Below are 21,485 nucleotides of genomic sequence, written 5' to 3' on the forward strand. Positions count from 1 at the left end.
TACCAGAACGTCCATCTGCTCCTCTGTTCCCCTTCAAGGACGTTCACATACTGTAGTTAGTGACAACAGCTGACAACCAATGACGTGTGAATCAACAACAAAACACAATCTGTGACCGAAAACCGTCTTGGGATATAAACTAATCAGAATGAATTACAGTGCTTGTCAAATGACTGCGCTACAGTCATTCACTCGTTATAGGATTTGATTTCAGTGTGAGATTGTCATTTAACTCCACCAGGTTAGATTGGGTAGTTTGGGATGATGTGAGGATATTGAAGACAGTCATGTGAGATCAATATGATATGAGGATATTGAAGACTGTCATGTGACATCTATAGACCTGTTCGCTAGGGGTGTAACGGTACACAAAAAACACAGTGCGGTATGTACCTCGGTTTTGAAGTCACGGTTCGGTATGGGTTTTCGGTACAGTCGGGGAAAGTGTCTTTCCATGTTCCACTCAGGGGTGATGTAGTGTGCAGTAACTAATTGTACTTGTAGGGCTGTCAACAAATATTCTATACTGAAATTAATAATCGACTTGTAAAAAAATATGTATATAATAATAATTATATTAGATTGTGAAAAAACCAGCCCCCGGTCGGCGGTCGTTAGTGGTTAACATACCATTGGATTCGTTCGGTACACAGCTGTTCGGTACGGTACGGTACACACTGAAACGGTTCGGTACGGATACGTGTACCTTTACACCCCTACTGTTCGCTGTATACAAACATACCGTGTTCGAGCCAATCAGCAATACCAACTGAGTCACGTGACTAAGTTGCCCCCTACCTGCGCGAGCTGCTGCGCTAAAAAAGTATGACAGGGCTCTATGGAGAACCATGACACTCCCCTGACTAAAAGTTTCAAACGAAAATGGCTGGATGTCATTTAGCCAAATCAGCACGGCTGTGAGTGTGAGTCTTTCACCTTTTACATATCTAGCTTTGGCATGGATTGATAGTTTAGATCGCTAGCATGACTAACAAATGCAAATATATTGTAGTCTGCCCCCGTTGTTCTGACGTATACAGCGAACAGGTCAATTTGACATGAGGATATTGAAGACTGTCATTTGAGATCAATTTGACATGAGGATATTAAAGACTGTCATGTGAGATCAATATGATATGAGGATATTGAAGACTGTCATATATGACGTCAATGACATAGGCAGCAATTGACATCTGACATAAAATAATTAAAATTAGCAGACATTTCATTGGTGTTCAGTCACACAAATCACAACTGACCTTTAACCCCTGGGTGCCCTGTTTCCCATGAGGGCCAGTTTCTCCATTTCCCCCCTGAATGAATAAAGGAATAAGAGAAATCACTGAAGCTTGTCTCCCTTTTTCCTACTCTGCTTCATCAATCACGTCTCCTCTGGTTGACAGGGTTTAATATGACCTACTGCACAATGGAGCTAATGTAACGTTAAAAACCATGTTCCATTTCATTGTTGAAAACAAGCATGGAGTGATCTACAGCGCTGTTCTTCAACATGTCGGTCAGGACCCACAGGTCGGTCTTGTGAAGATTAAGACAGGTCCCCAAATTATTCTCTTGAAGTGTTGTACAGTATGAGTCAGTCCGTTGAAACATAGACATGTTGAATAACACATTGTCTGGTAGCTAATCAGTCAAAAAGCAGGGTAAATGTTGTCCTATTTAGCCTATACACAATAATCTGCCAAATCAGTTTTGGGTCGTAAGAATATTCATTCAGAAATATGTGGGTCATGGGGAAAAAAACGTTTGAAAACCACTCATCTACTACTGTATATAACTGATATGAGGAGACATTGTCACGTGAGAATAGCAATGCATTGTCTCATTTACACAGAACTAGAGATGCAACAATATAGCGCTTTTCCACCGTCAATACTGTTTCTGAGTCCTATACTACAAATATCAACCAACAACAGAAGACCAATCTGATCCATAACTTTAGCTGAACAGTGTAATTAGTATGGGATCCCTGTCCTCTCCACTAGGGGGGCGTCTACCAAAAAAAAATCTTGAAAATCAAGTGTTTTGATTTCTGATCATTTCTGATATTGATGCCAATATTCTACAAGGCTGAGGAGCCAAGACACAAGACTTTGCACTCCTTTATGCTGTAAAATATGGACCAATAAAGTATGACCAATAAATCTGAATCTTAGTGGAGATACTGGCATATCGCTACACGTAACAACATGTAGATGATCAGAGTAGCAGCTTACCTCAATGCCTGCGGTACCAGGCTGACCCTTGACCCCTGGGAAGCCCAGGAAGCCAAGGGGGCCCCTCTCTCCTTGGGAACCTGTAATACCCGTGGCCCCCTGAAAACCCTGAGAGAGAGAGAGAGAGAGAGAGAGAGAGAGAGAGAGAGAGAGAGAGAGAGAGAGAGAGAGAGAGAGAGAGAGAGAGAGAGAGAGAGAGAGAGAGAGAGAGAGAGAGAGAGAGGGGGGGGGGGGGGTCACTATCTGACCACCAAAAAAAACTAAACAGACATGAGTGAATCACTTTTCCCAACATGACCAGTTCTTACTCTGTCTCCCTTAAGTCCAGGGTCTCCCTTGTCTCCATCAGGTCCTCTGTAACCCTGTGGACATGTACGGTTCAAAGGTCAGAGAGATGTACAGTTAGTCAGGAATAGAAACAACAAGTGTATATGACTCTAAAGGTCAGAGAGATGTAAAGTTAGTCAGGAATAGTAACAGGTGTATATGACTCTAAAGGTCAGAGAGATGTAAAGTTAGTCAGGAATAGTAACAAGTGTATATGACTCTAAAGGTCAGAGAGATGTAAAGTTAGTCAGAAGGAATAGTAACAAGTGTATATGACTCTAAAGGTCAGAGAGATGTAAAGTTAGTCAGAAGGAATAGTAACAAGTGTATATGACTCTAAAGGTCAGAGAGATGTAAAGTTAGTCAGAAGGAATAGTAACAAGTGTATATGACTCTAAAGGTCAGAGAGATGTAAAGTTAGTCAGGAATAGTAACAAGTGTATATGACTCTAAAGGTCGGAGATGTAAAAGGTAGTCAGGAATAGTAACAAGTGACGCTAAAGGTCAGAGAGATGTAAATTTAGTCAGGAATAGTAACAAGTGTATATGACTCTAAAGGTCAGAGAGATGTAAAGTTAGTCAGGAATAGTAACAACAAGTGTATATGACTCTAAAGGTCAGAGAGATGTAAAAGTTAGTCAGGAATAGTAACAAGTGTATATGACTCTAAAGGTCAGAGAGATGTAAAGTTAGTCAGAAGGAATAGTAACAAGTGTATATGACTCTAAAGGTCAGAGAGATGTAAAGTTAGTCAGAAGGAATAGTAACAAGTGTATATGACTCTAAAGGTCAGAGAGATGTAAAGTTAGTCAGAAGGAATAGTAACAAGTGTATATGACTCTAAAGGTCAGAGAGATGTAAAGTTAGTCAGGAATAGTAACAAGTGTATATGACTCTAAAGGTCGGAGATGTAAAAGGTAGTCAGGAATAGTAACAAGTGACGCTAAAGGTCAGAGAGATGTAAATTTAGTCAGGAATAGTAACAAGTGTATATGACTCTAAAGGTCAGAGAGATGTAAAAGGTTGTCAGGAATAGTAACAAGTGTATATGACTCTAAAGGTCAGAGAGATGTAAAGTTAGTCAGGAATAGTAACAACAAGTGTATATGACTCTAAAGGTCAGAGAGATGTAAAAGTTAGTCAGGAATAGTAACAAGTGTATATGACTCTAAAGGTCAGAGAGATGTAAAGTTAGTCAGAAGGAATAGTAACAAGTGTATATGACTCTAAAGGTCAGAGAGATGTAAAGTTAGTCAGAAGGAATAGTAACAAGTGTATATGACTCTAAAGGTCAGAGAGATGTAAAGTTAGTCAGAAGGAATAGTAACAAGTGTATATGACTCTAAAGGTCAGAGAGATGTAAAGTTAGTCAGGAATAGTAACAAGTGTATATGACTCTAAAGGTCGGAGATGTAAAAGGTAGTCAGGAATAGTAACAAGTGACGCTAAAGGTCAGAGAGATGTAAATTTAGTCAGGAATAGTAACAAGTGTATATGACTCTAAAGGTCAGAGAGATGTAAAGTTAGACAGGAATAGTAACAGGTGTATATGACTCTAAAGGTCAGAGAGATGTAAAAGTTAGTCAGGAATAGTAACAAGTGTATATGACTCTAAAGGTCAGAGAGATGTAAAGTTAGTCAGGAGGAATAGTAACAAGTGTATATGACTCTAAAGGTCAGAGAGATGTAAAGTTAGTCAGGAATAGTAACAAGTGTATATGACTCTAAAGGTCAGAGAGATGTAAAAGTTAGTCAGGAATAGTAACAAGTGACTCTAAAGGTCAGAGAGATGTAAAGTTAGTCAGGAATAGTAACAAGTGTATATGACTCTAAAGGTCAGAGAGATGTAAAGTTAGTCAGGAATAGTAACAAGTGACTCTAAAAGTCAGAGAGATGTAAAGTTAGTCAGGAATAGTAACAAGTGTATATGACTCTAAAGGTCAGAGATATGTAAAAGGTAGGTCAGATAGAATACAATGAATCACTCACAATGATGCCAGGAAAGCCCGCTGGACCTTTTGTCCCTGGCACGCCCTGAGGTACAAGTCAGAAAGAGACGGGAATGCTTTAAAAACTGCAACGTGGACGACTCTACTCCTGCAAACCACGTGTGGTTGAGTTTCACCCAGAAGAACCAATGAGAAGATAATACCGTACAACACCAGATGAGGTTGTGTAATGTGTTTACAAATCTACTATGGTTGAGGAGCCAGGAAAAACAAGCATCTAAAAAAAAATCTGAATGTATAGTACACACATTTGATTGTTGTTCGACTATTGTATGGTAATCTATGTACTGAACTGCACTTGTTTGTCCAATGTGGTTATCATCATAGTATATCATCAAAGTGAAGCAGGCTCTTGCCGGTCCTCGCTCCACAATGGTGGAAGGAACTCCTCCACACCACAGTAGCTGAAACCCGGCCAATTTTCCGCCGTTGACTAAAAACACACCTCTTTAAACAATAAAAGAAAACTGAAAACGAACCTTCATACTGTCATTTACTATTATGTACCTTACTACTATCCTTATACTACTAAATATCATGCTAAATTATGTCTATACCACTATGCACTCAAGTTCGACACTATTTGACGAACAATATCACTGACCCTTAGCTGCCAGAGATGTACACCTCCTGCTGAACTGTTCCCAATCTGTAAGTTGCTTTGGATAAAAGACTAAAGTTAAATGACTAAATGCAAATGTAAATATTATGTCTTTTGTATATAGGTCTCTCTTGGAAAAGAGAATTCAACCCCAATGAGACAAAGTGGTCAATTAAAGGACAAATAATAAAATAAAATCACTGGACTTCAAAGGGACGGTGAACTGTACATTTCAACCCTTATTAACCCTGTGTGGTCCTTCATTCATCGGGCTACAACAGTAGGTTAGAAGCTCCGACATCATCAGGCGTCACATGAGCGAGGCGTCTGAGAATGTGGAGCCACAGTCAGATCGACCACAACTCAGCAGAGGACGACAGGAGACACATGTTGTCTGGGACAAACAGTGGAGTATTATTCTCCACTGGGCCGCTGGAACTGGTGGTCGGGAATCGCCAGAGGGTTCCGAATAATATGAGATTATCACAATACTTGGGCTTCAACATAACGCTATACGGTGGTGATTCGTAATTTTGTAGAATATACCGTGAATATTGCAATTGGATGCGGCAACTTGCTACTTATGTCTCTCTTTTGATTTCTTTGACCACAGTAAAGAGCTGAAATAATATCTATTGGATCAATACAATTTAATCAAAATCAGTCATCACTCACAGTATATGTGAGTTACAGTAAAAGCCGTGAAATAGTTAGCCTACCAGATGAAACTCAATCAAAATCAGTCATATATTAAAAGCCAAGGAACCAGATTAAACCCAATCAAAATCTGTCATATATTAAAAGCCAAGGAACAGTTAGCCTACCAGATGAAACTCAATCAAAATCAGTCATATATATGAATTAAAAGCCAAGGAACAGTTAGCCTACCAGATTAAACTAAATCAAAACGAAGTCATATGAGTTAAAAGCCAAGAAACAGCCTACAGTACCAGATGAAACTCAAGGCCTTTCAGACTTTCAAGCAGTGGTGGCCTTTAGTTTCAATGTTTCAATGACCATTTTTCCATCTTCAACATTTATATCGATATATTATTGAGATGAAACCCGCCCCCAGCCACTAGATGTCAGGTTTCTGCATGCATGTCTGTGGACAGAAGGCATCAGAATGGCGTGTGGCTCTGTGTATGTGTGTGTGTCGTTCTCTCACCATGGGCCCTTCGAACCCAGGCTCGCCCCGGAGACCCACGGGGCCTGGAGACCCCTGATCAGATGACAGGGTGAGAGGGAAAGTGTTAGTCAAGTCAAGTGTTCCTTTAATAATCAAGTGTCATAGCAGCATGGGTGGGGGGGGGCAGTTAAGGTCCTTTACACTGCTTGCTCAGTCAGACTTAAACCATGATTCTTTTTGGACATTAATGCTATGTTCAGACTGCAGGCTAAAAGTGGCCTGAATCAGATTTGTTTGGCTCATTATGGGACTGAGATCTGATTTTTTTCACAACAGTGTGAGCAGGACAAATCACATGGAATCTGATCTTTTCAGTTCTGATTTGGGACACTTTCATAATTAGGCTATGTGGTCCTAAATCAGATAGGCCCTACAGGTCTGATTTTTTGCAATGCAACCTCAGTCTGAACAGTGACTTTTATGTGACTTTGTCACAATTTCTTATTGTTTCTTATTGTTCCGGTTCACACTGGAATCTGATATTGGCCACATTTTAAAAACAATGTGAACAGCCAAACAAAAATGAATCTGATCTGAACAATGAATCAGAATTGAGCACTGAGGCCTGCAGTGTGAACGCAGCCTAAGTGACATGAAGTTTCAGACAGAATGAATCAGAATTGAGCACTGAGGCTTGCAGTGTGAACGCAGCCTACTGTAAGTGACATGAAGATTCAGACAGAATTAATCAGAATTGAGCACTAAAGTCCAATGCACACGGTGGCGATTTTTGCCAGGCGACCGATTTTTTAAGCCAGGCGACCGCTTCCATTGTTATGAATGACAGAACCTACACAGCAGGAGATTTTCGAGCGATGATCACACAGCAACTTCTGTCGCCTGGCAAAAAATATCGCCTCAATCCTATTTTTTTTAGGCAGACAGGCGACACAGCAAGGACAATGAGGAAATAACATGACTTCTACTGGTGTATCATTTGTAATATAAATAAATGTATCAATACATTCATTGATCAATAACCTACATATTATTACCATGCTAATTATTAATTAACAGGTGTGGGGTGCTAAGCGATTGTTGTTGAGCGACAGCTGATCACATCGCCAGGCGACGTCACTCGCCCGCCATGTGCTTTGGACTTAAGGCTTGCAGTGTGAACGTAGCCTAAGTGACACGGCGCCTCAGACAGGCAGCAAACGACGAGACAAAGAAGTGTTAATCCACACCATGACATGCAGGCAAACGTTCTAAGCATCTACAACGGAAAACACGCTTTAGAGTGATGTGTTGGAACTGGTCCCAGTGTGACACAGTTACTACACACTGTACTGGGGCTGGTTCCACCATGAATCAAGCATCATTTCCTGTTGTGGTTAGAACGCTTGCCTGCACGTTATGGTGTGGATTAACACACTGTTGTCTCGTGATGCCGTCTGCTTGCCTGCCTGAAGCTTCCCGGTTCACTCTGTATTTCATACCACTAATAATGTCCAATAATCTGAACTATCCATTTAAGATGTTGGCACATCGTTATTGCTACAATAAATTAAATTAAAACAATTAAACAACAATTAAACAACTTTATCGTCACTTTTTTCTAAGGTTTTTGGCCTGTATTTCATGTAGAAAAGTTTACTGTTAGAGTTAAGGCCTCTACATGCTACAGCAACTTCAAAGCAACTGCACCACAACATCGACAAAGCAACAGTGTTGTAGACACTCTGCCTTTATGCTTCTGCAACATCGATGCGCAAAGTTAGTTTAACTAAAGTTAGTTTAGGTTCGTGTTAACGTTAGATAAACGTATTTCCGGTGCTTTTAGACGTCGCTCTTTTATTTTGAAATCCCCCGACCGGACGTGTTATAGTGTCTGTTGCTAGCAGCTTAACTTCTGTCGCCCGTTTCTGTGCTTTTCGAGCTAACGTTACCGTAACCATTAGTTTCCAATGGAGAGGAGAGAAAGACCTCGGCTCATGCAGCTCAAACTACCTGTTGGAATAAATTAATTGATTGATGTTTAACTTGTCCCTGTGTGTGTCAAGTCATTTCGACTAGCAAACGTTGTATTTAACGTTACCTCAGGATACCATTGTATTTAGTTGGTTAGCTATGTAGCTAATGTGGATAGCATTTTGTATAGCATCAATGCTAGCTGGCTGGCTACAGCTTTATTTACTAAATTATGGAGTATTTTTTTTTTTTTTTTTTTGTCTTTTTCCCCCTCCATTTTCCTCCGATTTTCTCCCATCCCAATGTTAGTCGTATGCCAATTCCCAGTCCCTTCCTGGTCGCTGCGCACTTACCCCCCACAGTCAGATCATCTGGGAGAGTGGAGGCTACCACATGCTTCCTCCGACACACGTCCAGCCAATCACCGCTTCTTTTCACCTGGCAGCGCGGATTCTCATTGAGAGGGCGTAGCGTGTGGGAGGACCACACTATCCCCCTCAAGTCCAATCCGCGCTTAGCAGGCGCCCCGACCGAACTGTAGGAGTCGCTGTTTACAACGACCCGGACCCACCCCGCCAGCTTCTCCCACCCTCTAATACAGCCAATTGTATTAGTGCAGACGGCCAGCCAAGCTGGTGACAACCCCGGAGCTGTGAGCTGGATTCGAACAGGCGAATCCAGCTCACAGCTCCGGGGCTGGTGACGAACGCAATCTCCGCTCGGCCACCTAACCGCCCAATTATGGAGGCTTTTTAATCGTCAAGGTAAGAGAGGATTTGTCATGATCAACTGAAGGCGTATGCTATGGAACAATATGTGCTTGGGTTTTCAGAAAAAGGCCAGCTATGACGCTAATTATTTAGCTAATATTGATAGCATAGCTTGCTGGCTACAACAATGGCGGATGGTATTCCTCGCTGCGGGACCAATATTATTCTATGACAGCCCCGCCCCCATTCACTACCAACCAATCACTGCTACGCAATATCAACGCAACGGCTGTTTAGGTTAGATTTGGGGGACATGTACGCAACGTCCTCGCAACACAGTCTACAAGACCCTCCAAAACAACCGCGTTGAAATCGCGCCGATGTTGTGTTGCAGTTGCTTTGAAGTTGCTGTAGCATGTAGAGGCCTTTAGCCACATTAGCATTTAGCTCCGCCTAAATCCAATACATTAATTAGATATGGTCATATGGGGCATGAAATGAGACATATAACTCAATTAATATCGACCTGGCATCTGTTAGACCCACGTTTGATATTCTGGAAAGAAAAAAGTGATGATAAAGTTGTTTAATTAATGGGAAAAAGTAGCTAAACTCAATGTATTGTGATGAGACCGGAGGAAGTCTACGGGGCTAAAGACGTAACCAGATATGACGCCCCCACATTGTGCAAGTGGAGAATTGACCCTTGACCCCACTTTCTCTCCATAGAACCAACGATGGAGTAAGGTTGAAAGATTGTCTTGTAAAAAAACAAGTTGAATTTTTTGTTCCTACATTTAACCCTTTCACAACCACACTGCCAAAGGGTTAACCCTTTCACTGCGACAACAAAGAAGGGTAACCCTTTCACTGCCACACGACAAAGGGTTAACCCTCTTTCACAACCACACTACAGAAGGTTAACCCTCTGTAGTATGGTAGTGAAAGGGTTACGTTTATAATATCATGTGGACAGCAGAGGTTTCGTCTCCCTAAACACACATCATGTGTAACGTATCTCTCTCACCATACTTAACACTTTCACTACCACCACTACAGAAGGATAAAGATGAACCATGCAATACAAACTCTTTCAAAGGTTTGCTTTATGAGAACAGAGTGAACTTACGGGGTCTCCTTTTGGACCAGGAGCACCACTCATTCCTGGGCGTCCCTGTGAAATATCACCAATACATTAAAGGTATGATCTGTAATCAATCAAACAGCGACCTGTAGGCGAAAGAGCCCTGCTTGGTATTGTGCTTTGTTAACTTTTTTGTTTTGTTCTGGTTGGAGTTTAGTAGGCCTGTCCCCCACTAAGGATTTGTATAGTCGGCTTTGATTGGCCAAAATTTGCCGATAGTCAACAACCCCCTGAATAACAATAAAAAATTAAAATAGAATACATTTATTTCTTTTTTTCCCCGGATCATTCCATTTGGGCTGTGGGGGGTGCTTAATGTCTGAAGGAGTCGACTGAAGGAGTCGACTGAAGGCTTTTTGTCCTCTGCGAAAGCATGCAATTGGTCCACTGATACATCTTGATATTTGTCTAGTCTAGTGTGTTCATTAGATGGGTGAAATCCTCTTTCAGTGCCTCTGTGCCTGTTTTCTTAGGCAGTTAGCCTCGCTGGTATGCACGCCATTAGCGCTAGCCACGCTTCTAGGCCTCTTTGCTTTTGGAAAGAATGATTTTTTTTTTATCTACTTTTTCTCCCATCCCAATTTCGTATCGTCCAATTCTACCCTCCCCTGTCTCGAACGCTGTTTCATGCCTCCCACAAGCCGGCTGTAATGTGGACGAAGCCATATTGCACGAGTCCCCTCCGGTACTCGAGGTAGCAGCCGTCGCATCTTTTCACCTGCACAACGCGATCTCTCAGCGTCGGGGGTCTGCGCTTTGGAGGGACGCCGCCCCCGTCGCTTCCTGATTCCACTGCGCAGGCGCACCAACCGACCTGTAGGAGTCGCTGTCCACAACGTCCGATCCCCACCCATCAGCTTCCCACCCCCTAATACTGCCAAATGTATTAGTATGAACGACCAGCAAAGCTGAATGCAATGCGGAGAGCTGGGCTCGAACCCAGCGTATCCTGCATTGGTGGTGAGCGCCTTGCCCACTGCACCACCTAGCCGCCCTGGAAAGAATGATTAAAAAAATAAATATATATATATATATTATACTTTTTTCTTTTTCTTTTTGCATTCGACTAAGAGGTTGGCAGTGGACTACGATTCTACCTTTAACCTTTAAATACCAGCCATCTTTACATTACACAGTCGATGGAGTTACAATTGAAAGAGCACCCCCCCCAGAGACAGATCAAATGCCTTGAAATGATCCATCCTGAGGGACACTTACTTGGGTCGCACGAGGTCCAGAATTCCCTATCTGTCCCTCTAAACCTGGAGGACCCTGGAGGAGCAAAAACAGAAGATACGGACTTCAGAGTCTGTGTGTCATCTACACATGTCACCAATCTGATCCGTTTCTGAGAGAGTACCCTGCAGCTTAAGAAATTAAATACCTGGGGGCCTTTGGGGCCGGTAACGCCAGCGGGGCCCATCTCCCCCTGTAAGACAAAAGTACATATTATTGATATATACCAACTGTGATGCATCTTGCACAGAGTTGAACAAAGCATCAGTGACATCAGATCACTGAATAATGTGTCGCTTGAATATCTTGAATAATACTGTTATTAAAAAGGTTACATTGTGAGTCCCATAGATGAGTGGTTCTTCTCACACTGACCAGACTCTCCACTGTTATCCTGCCACCTATACAGTATCCAAAGGTTATGGATAAATTCTGCATTACATCACATCTAACAACAAAACTGTTCTCGGATGGGTCTGTGGCCTAGTGGGGGGGGGGGGGGCCTGGACGCGTCTATTCGAAAGGCAATCGGTTCATGCGTTCATGTGAATCTGATTGGCCACTGACGTTTCTGGTCATGTGACATGTGCGCCCAATCGCGTGACGCGCCCATTTCCGCCTCGACCAGCAGCAAACTACCTAACGCCTAGTTTATCACTGGTTAAGCTTAGGCGACTCTTTCGAAGTTGGTTAAGGTTAGAGTTTGGAATCAGGGCTGGTTTTCTATCGCCATGCTCTAAGACAAACTCTAACCTTAACCAACTTCGAAAGTGTGCCTAAGCTTAACCGGCGAAAGAACTTGCCGTCACACGATTGGTGCGACCAGAAACAGCAGTGGCCAATCAGAGCACAAAACGCGAACGCGGAAGCATGAACCAGTTGCCTTTCGAATAGACGCAGCCTGGACAGGTTTAGCACCACTGCCATAGATCACCGTCGTTGCCTCACCTGTGAGCCGTTCACTCCCTGAGCACCAACTGGACCTGTGACACCTGGAGCTCCCTGCGATACAAACAAACACACGTGTACACACACACACACACACACGCACACACACACGCACACACATACATACACACACACACACACACACACACACACACACACACACACACGTGTACACACACACGTGTACACACACACACACACGTGTACACACACACGCAAGCACACACACACACACACACACACACACACACACACACACACACACACACACACACACACACACACACACACACACACACACACACACACACACACACACACACACACACACACACACACACACACAAACACACACACACACACACACACACACACACACACACCATGTATATTACCATGTCTGACTTTCAAAAAGTATCTTGCCGCCCCCCTCCTCTGTCCATGTACTTACCACTGGCCCTGGCAGACCTGGGGGTCCATCCAATCCATTCTCCCCCTGGTAAAACCAAGCACACAAAGGCATGACTGATCCACTCAACTGTGATCCACTGAAGCTCTATGCTGGATACTGAGGGTCTAGCATCCGAAAATGAGGCACCGGTGAGATCACAACCACTTACGTCAGGTCCAGGAGGGCCGTCTAAGCCATGGCCCCCACGGATTCCCTGAGGCCCCTGGGGAGAAATCGAAAGCCAGACCGTCGGTTATAGTAACCCGATAGAAAGTGAAAAAACATTGTACATTTTAATTCCTGCGTTAACTATGGCTTTGTACATACGCCACGTGATTTGACCTAACCTATACACAGACAAAGGGAGATCAATACATAATACATCAGATCAGGATATATAATAAAAGAAGATAATAAAATAAATACTCACTGGTGGACCAGCGGAACCACGAGGACCTGGCAAACCCTGCGAGCCCTGAAGGTGTGGAGAACACAATTCACTCCTGTTTATTACCATTTAAACAGGGACTTCCCACAAGCACTATGGTCCGTGGTCTGTTTCTTGTAAAGGAATACACTTTGGTTCTACGGACAGCCACTAAGGGGCGCTATATTCATCCTGATAGCATTGCAGGGGGATGACTGAGATTCAGTCATGATTCATTGAGGAATCGCTCCAATAATTACCTTCTCGCCAGGTTCTCCGACAGTTCCTCTGCGACCCTCGCCTCCAGGAAGACCCTGGTGGTCACGCAGAGGAAAGTTAAACATTCTACAGTAAACAAAATCAGCGTCTTGTGTATTGCATGCACTGCATGAGAAGCACGGCTCAGTCAAGTGCAACCGAGTGAGGTATCGGTCAAAATGTTTTGATGTGTGCAGGTTATGCTTGTAGGCCCCTATCACCCGAAATGAAAGCATATCAAACCCTGCATGGTTAGGGGGGGGGGCCTGGTTGTCTCTCATCTAACGTGCAACGTGCACTAATGCAGCGGTTCTCAAAGTGGGTTGCGGGGACTCCTAGGGGTCCTTGAGAGGATTCCAGGGGGTCCCCAGCAACATGAGGAATAGTTTAATTTCACAAATATTTTATTCACTAGATGTTAGTACAATGAGAGAACGTATGAGAAGACTATCCTCTTCATAGGTCTCACTCTCCCCTCCTACATTATACTGTATGTATGTACATTAGGGCTGTCCCTGACTAAGGATTTGGATGGTCGACTATGATTGGCCAAAATTTGCCGTTAGTCGACTATTGGTTGACTAAAAAAAAGTATAATATTTAAAATATATATATATATATTATTATTATTATAATTTTTTTTAAATCATTCCATTTGGGCTGTGGCGGGTGCTTAATGTCTGAAGGAGTCGACTGAAGGCTTCTTGTCCTCTGCAAAAGCATGCAATTGGTCCACTGATGGATACATCTTGATATTTGTCTAGTCTAGTGTGTTCATTAGATGGGTGAAATCCTCTTTCAGTGCCTCTGTGCCTGTTTTCGTAGGCAGTTAGCCTCTGGTATGCGTGCCATTAGCGTTAGCCACGCTTCTAGGCCCCTTTTCTTTTGGAAAGAATGATAAAAAAACAAAAAACTAAATATATATTATAATAGAGAGTTGGCTAGTCGACTACGGCTCCTTTCGACCGATTAGTCGACTAATCGACTAATAGGGGTCAGCCCTAGTATACATTATAGAAAGTTATCAATTTGGGGGTAAATGGACTGCATTTATATAGCACGTTTATCCAAAGCGCTTAACAATGTATGCCTCACATTCACCCATTCACTCACACATTCACACACCGACGGCGGGGGCGACCATGCAAGGTGCCGACCTGCTCATCGGGTGCAGTTAGGGGTTAAGTGTCTTGCTCAAGGACACTTTGACATGCTGCCAGGGAGGAGCCAGAATCGAACTGGGAACCTTCTGATTACCAGACGACCTCTCTACCTCCTGAGCCACTGTCGCCCCCAAACCAGGGGTCCTTGACATGACAACGTTTGAGAACCACTGCACTAATGCAGGGTTCTCTCAGTGAGGGTTCTGTCAGTGAGGGTTCTGTCAGTGAGGGTTCTGTCAGTGTGGGTTCTCTCAGGGTGGGTTCTCTCAGTGAGGGTTCTGTCAGTGTGGGTTCTATCAGTGAGGGTTTTGTCAGTGAGGGTTCTGTCAGTGTGGGTTCTATCAGTGAGGGTTCTGTCAGTGTGGGTTCTCTCAGAGTGGGTTCTGTCAGTGTGGGTTCTATCAGTGAGGGTTCTGTCAGTGAGGGTTCTGCTCCACCTGGATGTCTCACCTCGTCCCCTTTTTCCCCTTTAGAACCCGGGTCTCCCCTGTATCCAAAAGTGCCCTATAGGAAAAGTACACAGATTAAACAAAAATGAGCTTTGAAACATAGAAAGTAACTGATCGTTCACGTATAACTACACAGCCAGATGTGCAGAAAGTTACATATATGTAACGGGTAAATGAGAGCCAGCGCACTGCTAACTGATGAGGACAAAATCCCAATGAACCAAGACTACAAACATATATTATTTACATTTTCAAGATGCTGAAGTTGAAGGCTACGTTCAGCCTCAGTGCTCAATTCTGATTTATTATTATTATTGCTCAGATCCAATTTTTTTTGTTTGGCTGTTCACATTATTTTTTAAATGTGGCCCAATATCAGATTCCAGTGTGAACTGGTCATGCTCCTGAACTTGCCTGCATGCGTAAATTAACATTAATGAAGGTGGACGTACAGTAAACATGGAGGATGCTGATTTATGGTTTCATTTATACTGTAAGTTGATGTGCAGTGGAGGCCAGCTCATTTGTGAGCAGATGATAATAAGTAGGTGAGAGATATGCTTTCAAACGCAGACCGGTTATGATGAGACCTCTCAAGTTTTGCTTGTACAGAAGTATCACCCCAAATACTTAAGGTAAACACCTCACTGGTCCTCCACTGATAACCTCCATCACAGCTGTCTTCCACGTTTGTATTCAGAGTGATTCCCGACAGCACAGAATTGTGACGTATGTAAATCTAGAGTGATGTAAAAGTTGCATGAATTCTGATATGATTGTTCAGAACGAGGTCGCATTGCAAACAAATCAGACCTGTATCTGATTTAGGACCACATATGAAAGTGGCCCAAATCAGAATTGAAAAATGTGATTAGATGTGTGCTGTTCACACTGTCATGAAAAAAAACAGATCTGAGTCACAGATGAGCAAAAGAATGATCAGATTTGCCTGCAGTATGTACAGTAATAGCCCAAATGCAACAAGGTGCCCAAGTCTTGCACAGACAGCAACATAGTATTCCACAAATCAATTTTATTGGGAGTATTTAGTTAGCCTTGCAAGCCAGAAAAAAATAAGGAAAAAAAAGTTTCCACAACACAAGACATTTTTCTGGCTTGTGAGGTGATTGCATATACATGCTGATGTAACTCAAATGTCAGCGACTATATTTACAAGCTTGGCTGCAACAGGATGATTTACCCCAGCCTGATAGAGGGAACGTTGCATTGGAATAATGGTTTGTATACAGTACATGTATGAATCACAATCACTATGCACTATGAATCAGGATGCTCTAGTCTCTAGGTCAAGTCAGGACACTCTAGTCCCAGTTCAAGTGTTTACACAAGGTCTAGCCCCTATTGATGGATTATCAAGTCGCATGCCAACAGTGTCAATGAGTGGTGCCCTTTGACCCCACCTGTCGTCCAGGTGCCCCAGATGACGCGGGCTGACCGTCCTCTCCGTTCTCTCCATCCCTCCCTGGGACACCCGCTCGGCCCGGGGCGCCCCGATGGCCTCGCTCGCCCTGCAACACAACACAACCGTTTACCTTTTACATTTTTACATTCAGTCATTCAGCTGACACTTTTATCCAAAGCCACTAACAAGTTCTGTACAAGTCCGCAGGAGGGGTAAGTGGTATTGTTTGTCAAACAGTGTTGAACTTGAGTGCATAGTAGTATAAACATATTAGCACAGTAGGTAGTATTATAGGCATAGTAGCATAGTACATAGTAGATCGTAGTATAGACATAGTGCATAACAGTAAAAGACAGTAAGAAGGTTCATTATTATTATTTATTATTATTTTCTTTTCAGATATTGAAGCAAGGACACAGAATATCCTGCTTCGCTTTGAGGACCCCCCTCGGAGCTCGAATAGGAGTGTGTCTCACGCAGCCAGAAGATGCAGAGCGTAGGGGTCTTGAGGGTGTGTAGTTAGAGACCATTGAGACCAGAGGTAGGATGGAGCCGTTCCCCCCCAACCAGTACCATAATATAATCACCCCATTAAAAACACTGTGGGATTTTGAACATTAATATAGCAACAGAAAGCTATTTGCTATGTAACGATATAGTAGAGTAATGGTGTTCTGAGCAGAGAATGAAGTCACTCTGTGTGTGTGTGTTGTAATCTGAGCTCCTCTGTTCTTTGTTTTGGTAGCCATGTCGGCCCTGTTGGCCCTCCTTCTTCCCCTATCCCCACGTGGAATGCGCCCGATTGGACAAACATGCTCCTAATTGATTGGTCCCCGTCTCGAGCCAGACACCTCCGCAGCACGCGCGCTATAGGTCGTGGGAAGCGGGACCGCGGCGCGCTCGTAAGTAAACTCCACCTAAACAGTTCCTTATTAAAATATGTTTCTGACAACATTTTAGACGAGAAATCGTTTCTTAGATATACTTCCTTGAAATATTCAAGAAATAATGACTTTGCCGAGAACGCGGGGGAGGTGTTTGTTTTGGTCTGAGATGTGCTCTAGTGACATCTAGTGGCTGAATCTGCGATATAACACCGTTAACCCTTTTTACTGCGACAATCACTGCCACACGACAAAGGGTTAACCCGTTCACTACCACTACTGGTAGTGAAAGGTTAACCTTCTGTAGTGTGGTAGTGGAAGGGTTAAATACTATTGGTGAAAGTCTATAGGTGCTATTCGGTTGTTAAGTCTGACGCCACGCGTGACGTATATTCATGTCCGGGGCCAAACGCTCCGCTTCAGACAGCGGGAGATACTAGGAGCACATACCTCAAATGTTTTCTTTATGACTCAGATCTATTAAAACAACAAGGGACACAGCACTGAGGCGTGTTGAAAAGACCAGAGCCTCAGCCAACGCAGGAAGCTTGACTTAAACGACGGAATACAGAGTGACATTGATATTTACATACTACAGCCAGAGGTCCTTTCCATCAAATGGATCGCAATAGAATGTCTGGAAGGGTTGTTCTGTCTCCAGTAACTCAAGCTGGGGACAGCCTGGTGGAGGTCCTGTGGAGAGTCCCACTGCATGAACGGCTAAACCACCTGTGACATCTTGGCTATGTCCAGTGATCTATTTCAGGCTGCGTGCATGATGGATATTGCGGTGCATGATGGATATTCATATTATATATATGCAGGACAGTAAGTGTGATGAATGACTTCTGGGCTGCGCTGCCCTGTAATGTACGGAGCAGGGAGCAGGGGGCAGGTAGGAGGAGCAGGGGGGAGGAGCAGGGAGCAGGGAGCAAGGAGCAGGGAGCAGGGGGCAGGTAGGAGGGAGCAAGGAGCAGGGAGGAGGAGCAGGAAGCAGGGAGGAGGAGCAGGAAGCAGGGAGCAGGGAGGAGGAGCAGGAAGCAGGGAGCAGGGAGGAGGAGCAGGAAGCAGGGAGCAGGGAGGAGGGAGCAGGGAGGAGGAGCAGGGAGGAGGGAGGAGGGAGGAGGAGCAGGGAGCAGGGGGCAGGGAGGAGGAGCAGGGAGGAGGAGCAGGGAGGAGGGAGCAGGGAGCAGGGAGGAGGAGCAGGGAGCAGGGGGCAGGGAGGAGGAGCAGGGAGGAGGAGCAGGGAGGAGGGAGCAGGGGGCAGGGAGCAGGGAGGAGGAGCAGGGAGGAGGAGCAGGGAGGAGGGAGCAGGGAGCAGGGAGGAGGAGCAGGGAGGAGGGAGCAGGGAGGAGGAGCAGGGAGCAGGGAGGAGGGTGGGAGGGAGCAGGGAGCAGGGAGCAGGGAGCAGAGAGCAGGGAGCAGATAGCAGGGAGCAGGAAGCGGGGAGCAGGGAGGAGGAGCAGGGAGGAGGGAGCAGGGAGGAGGGAGCAAGTCACACGGGTGTCCAGGATCTTACACACACACACACACACACGCACGCACGCACGCGCACACACACACACACACACACACACACACACACACACACACACACACACACACACACACACACACACACACACACACACACACACACACACACACACACACACACACACACACACACACACACACACACACACACACACACACACACACACACATACATACTGCATCAATGATGTGCATGTCAATATTTACCCAAGGTGAAGTCACCCACAGTCTCTCCCCTTCCCACATGTGGCGAAGAGGGAGACAGACCCAAGTGCGTGATGGTCCTTCTGAGAAGGCTTGTCACATGTTCTACTACATCACCACATTGTTTGACACACACAAGCAAGCACACGAACACACACACAAACACACACACACATACGCACGTACACACACACGCACGCACACACACACGCACGTACACACACACGTACACACACACGTACACACACACACACGTACACACACACACAAACACACACACGCACACACACACACACGCACACACACACACACACACACACACACACACACACACACACACACACACACACACACACACACACACACACACACACACACACATACATACATACATACATGTGGGTACAGTACGCGCTGCAGACCAGACACCATATGCTTACAGGGAGGAAGCAAACAAATATTTACCACTGGTCCAAACCAGGCCAGTGTTTGAAGTGGAACTGTGTCCCAGCAGCAGTTCATTAGAGACGGCACATGAGAGGACATGATCCTGGCCTGCACTTCCCATGAAGCCACCGCGGCTCCAGGGCCTGTGTTTGTGTATCTGAGCGGTTGACAGGAACGTGGGATGGTTTACAAAATGCCAATACCTCTGCACTACAAAGATTCTCTCACGGAACCTCTTTATTTGCCAATAAAATGTTTTAATTAGAAAGTTTTCCCCAGAAAGAGAGCGTTTACATCACAGGGAGTTGTGAGTGGTGGAGAGGATTAAGAACACTTTACTAGATTAGATATTTATGGGTCCCGGAGCGGCGTGAACTTACCATGTCTCCTGTTGTCCCCAGCTGCCCTCTGTTCCCGGGGTCACCTGGAGAGCCCTGGGGAGGACAGAGAGAACCAATCAGGGGACAGGGGAGGACATACAGCACGACAGAGAGAACCAATCAGGGGACAGGGGAGGACATACAGCACGATAGAGAGAACCAATCAGGGGACAGGGGAGGACATACAGCACGACAGAGAGAACCAATCAGGGGACAGGGGAGGACATACAGCACGACAGAGAGAACCAATCAGGGGACAGGGGAGGACATACAGCACAACAGAGAGAACCAATCAGGGGACAGGGGAGGACATACAGCACGACAGAGAGAACCAATCAGGGGACAGGGGAGGACATACAGCACGACAGAGAGAACCAATCAGGGGACAGGGGAGGACATACAGCACAACAGAGAGAACCAATCAGGGGACAGGGGAGGACATGCAGCACGACAGAGAGAACAAATCAGGGGACAGGGGAGGACATACAGCACAACAGAGAGAACCAATCAGGGGACAGGGGATGACATACAGCACAAAGCCCTTGTGGAGCCTTTGCTCTATATGAATGCATATTGCGATAAATCGCCGTACCTCATCTTGCAACACGTTATCAATACACTGGTGCCAACCAATATTTTGAAAAAAAAAAAAATAACAATCATACAGTATATATATATGATTGACAATCCCATTTTACTGTAATACAAATTATTAGAGTGAAAATGTTATCTTATTAGATAAAACAGATGATACATTTGTATTACAGATGGTAACAAAGCTGATGTTGATGCTTTCATGTTAATTCTGTGAATAAATACATAATTCCATCTTTTTGCCTTTTTATAATAATAATAATAATAATAATAATAATAATAATAATAATAATAATAATAATAATAATAATAATAATAATAATAATAATAATAATAATAATAATAATAATAATAATAATAATAATAATAATAATAATAATAATAATAATAATAATAATAATAATAATAATAATAATAATAATAATATAATAATAATAATAATAACTTAGTTTTATATAGCGCCTTTCAGAAGAACCAATTTGCTTTACATAGGGGGAAAAACAACAAAAGTAACAAACATAGTGGACAGACACAACATACAAAGTGAGAAATTAGGGGTTAAAGGCCTAGTTGAAGAGGTGGGTTTTGAGGAGTTTTTTTAATGAGTCCAGAGTTGGGGCATTGCGGAGTTCTGCAGGGAGGGAGTTCCAGAGGGTGGGAGCTGCCACACTGAGAGCTCTGTCACCAAAGGTCCGCAGTCTGGTTCGGGGAATGGAGAGCTGACCAGTGTCTGTGGATCGCAGGGACCATGACTGAGTGTAGGGGTGGAGGAGGTCAGTGAGGTACTGAGGTGCCAGAGCGTGGAGGGATTTGTAAGTGAGCAGGAGCGTTTTGTAGGTGATGCAATATTTGATGGGTAGCCAGTGGAGGTGGATAAGGGTGGGGGTGATGTGCTGCCAGGGTTTGGTGCGGGTGAGAACCCTGGCAGCTGAGTTTTGAACATACTGGAGCCTGTCCAGG

At 44.2% G+C, this 21,485-nt stretch overlaps 1 protein-coding gene across 1 annotated transcript in view; it reads right to left on the reverse strand.

The window, feature by feature from the left end:
• LOC311237061 (uncharacterized protein) overlaps positions 1 to 21,485 on the reverse strand; it is a gene marked incomplete at both ends in the record, with an annotated part of 158,240 nt that overhangs the window by 28,427 nt on the left and 108,328 nt on the right. Inside the window, 17 exons of the mRNA XM_084324869.1 lie at positions 1 to 31; positions 1,260 to 1,313; positions 2,235 to 2,342; positions 2,543 to 2,596; positions 4,551 to 4,595; positions 6,340 to 6,393; positions 10,111 to 10,155; positions 11,344 to 11,397; positions 11,510 to 11,554; positions 12,310 to 12,363; positions 12,761 to 12,805; positions 12,930 to 12,983; positions 13,191 to 13,235; positions 13,448 to 13,501; positions 15,059 to 15,112; positions 16,479 to 16,586; positions 19,932 to 19,985. The exon at positions 1 to 31 is cut by the window's left edge and continues 23 nt beyond it. Of these exons, the coding sequence (XP_084180995.1) occupies positions 1 to 31; positions 1,260 to 1,313; positions 2,235 to 2,342; positions 2,543 to 2,596; positions 4,551 to 4,595; positions 6,340 to 6,393; positions 10,111 to 10,155; positions 11,344 to 11,397; positions 11,510 to 11,554; positions 12,310 to 12,363; positions 12,761 to 12,805; positions 12,930 to 12,983; positions 13,191 to 13,235; positions 13,448 to 13,501; positions 15,059 to 15,112; positions 16,479 to 16,586; positions 19,932 to 19,985 (958 nt within the window). The remainder of the gene's footprint in view (positions 32 to 1,259; positions 1,314 to 2,234; positions 2,343 to 2,542; positions 2,597 to 4,550; positions 4,596 to 6,339; positions 6,394 to 10,110; positions 10,156 to 11,343; positions 11,398 to 11,509; positions 11,555 to 12,309; positions 12,364 to 12,760; positions 12,806 to 12,929; positions 12,984 to 13,190; positions 13,236 to 13,447; positions 13,502 to 15,058; positions 15,113 to 16,478; positions 16,587 to 19,931; positions 19,986 to 21,485) is intronic.

Source organism: Notolepis coatsorum (genome assembly GCF_963971535.1).
Source record: "Notolepis coatsorum genome assembly, chromosome: 11".
NCBI lineage: Eukaryota > Metazoa > Chordata > Actinopteri > Aulopiformes > Paralepididae > Notolepis > Notolepis coatsorum.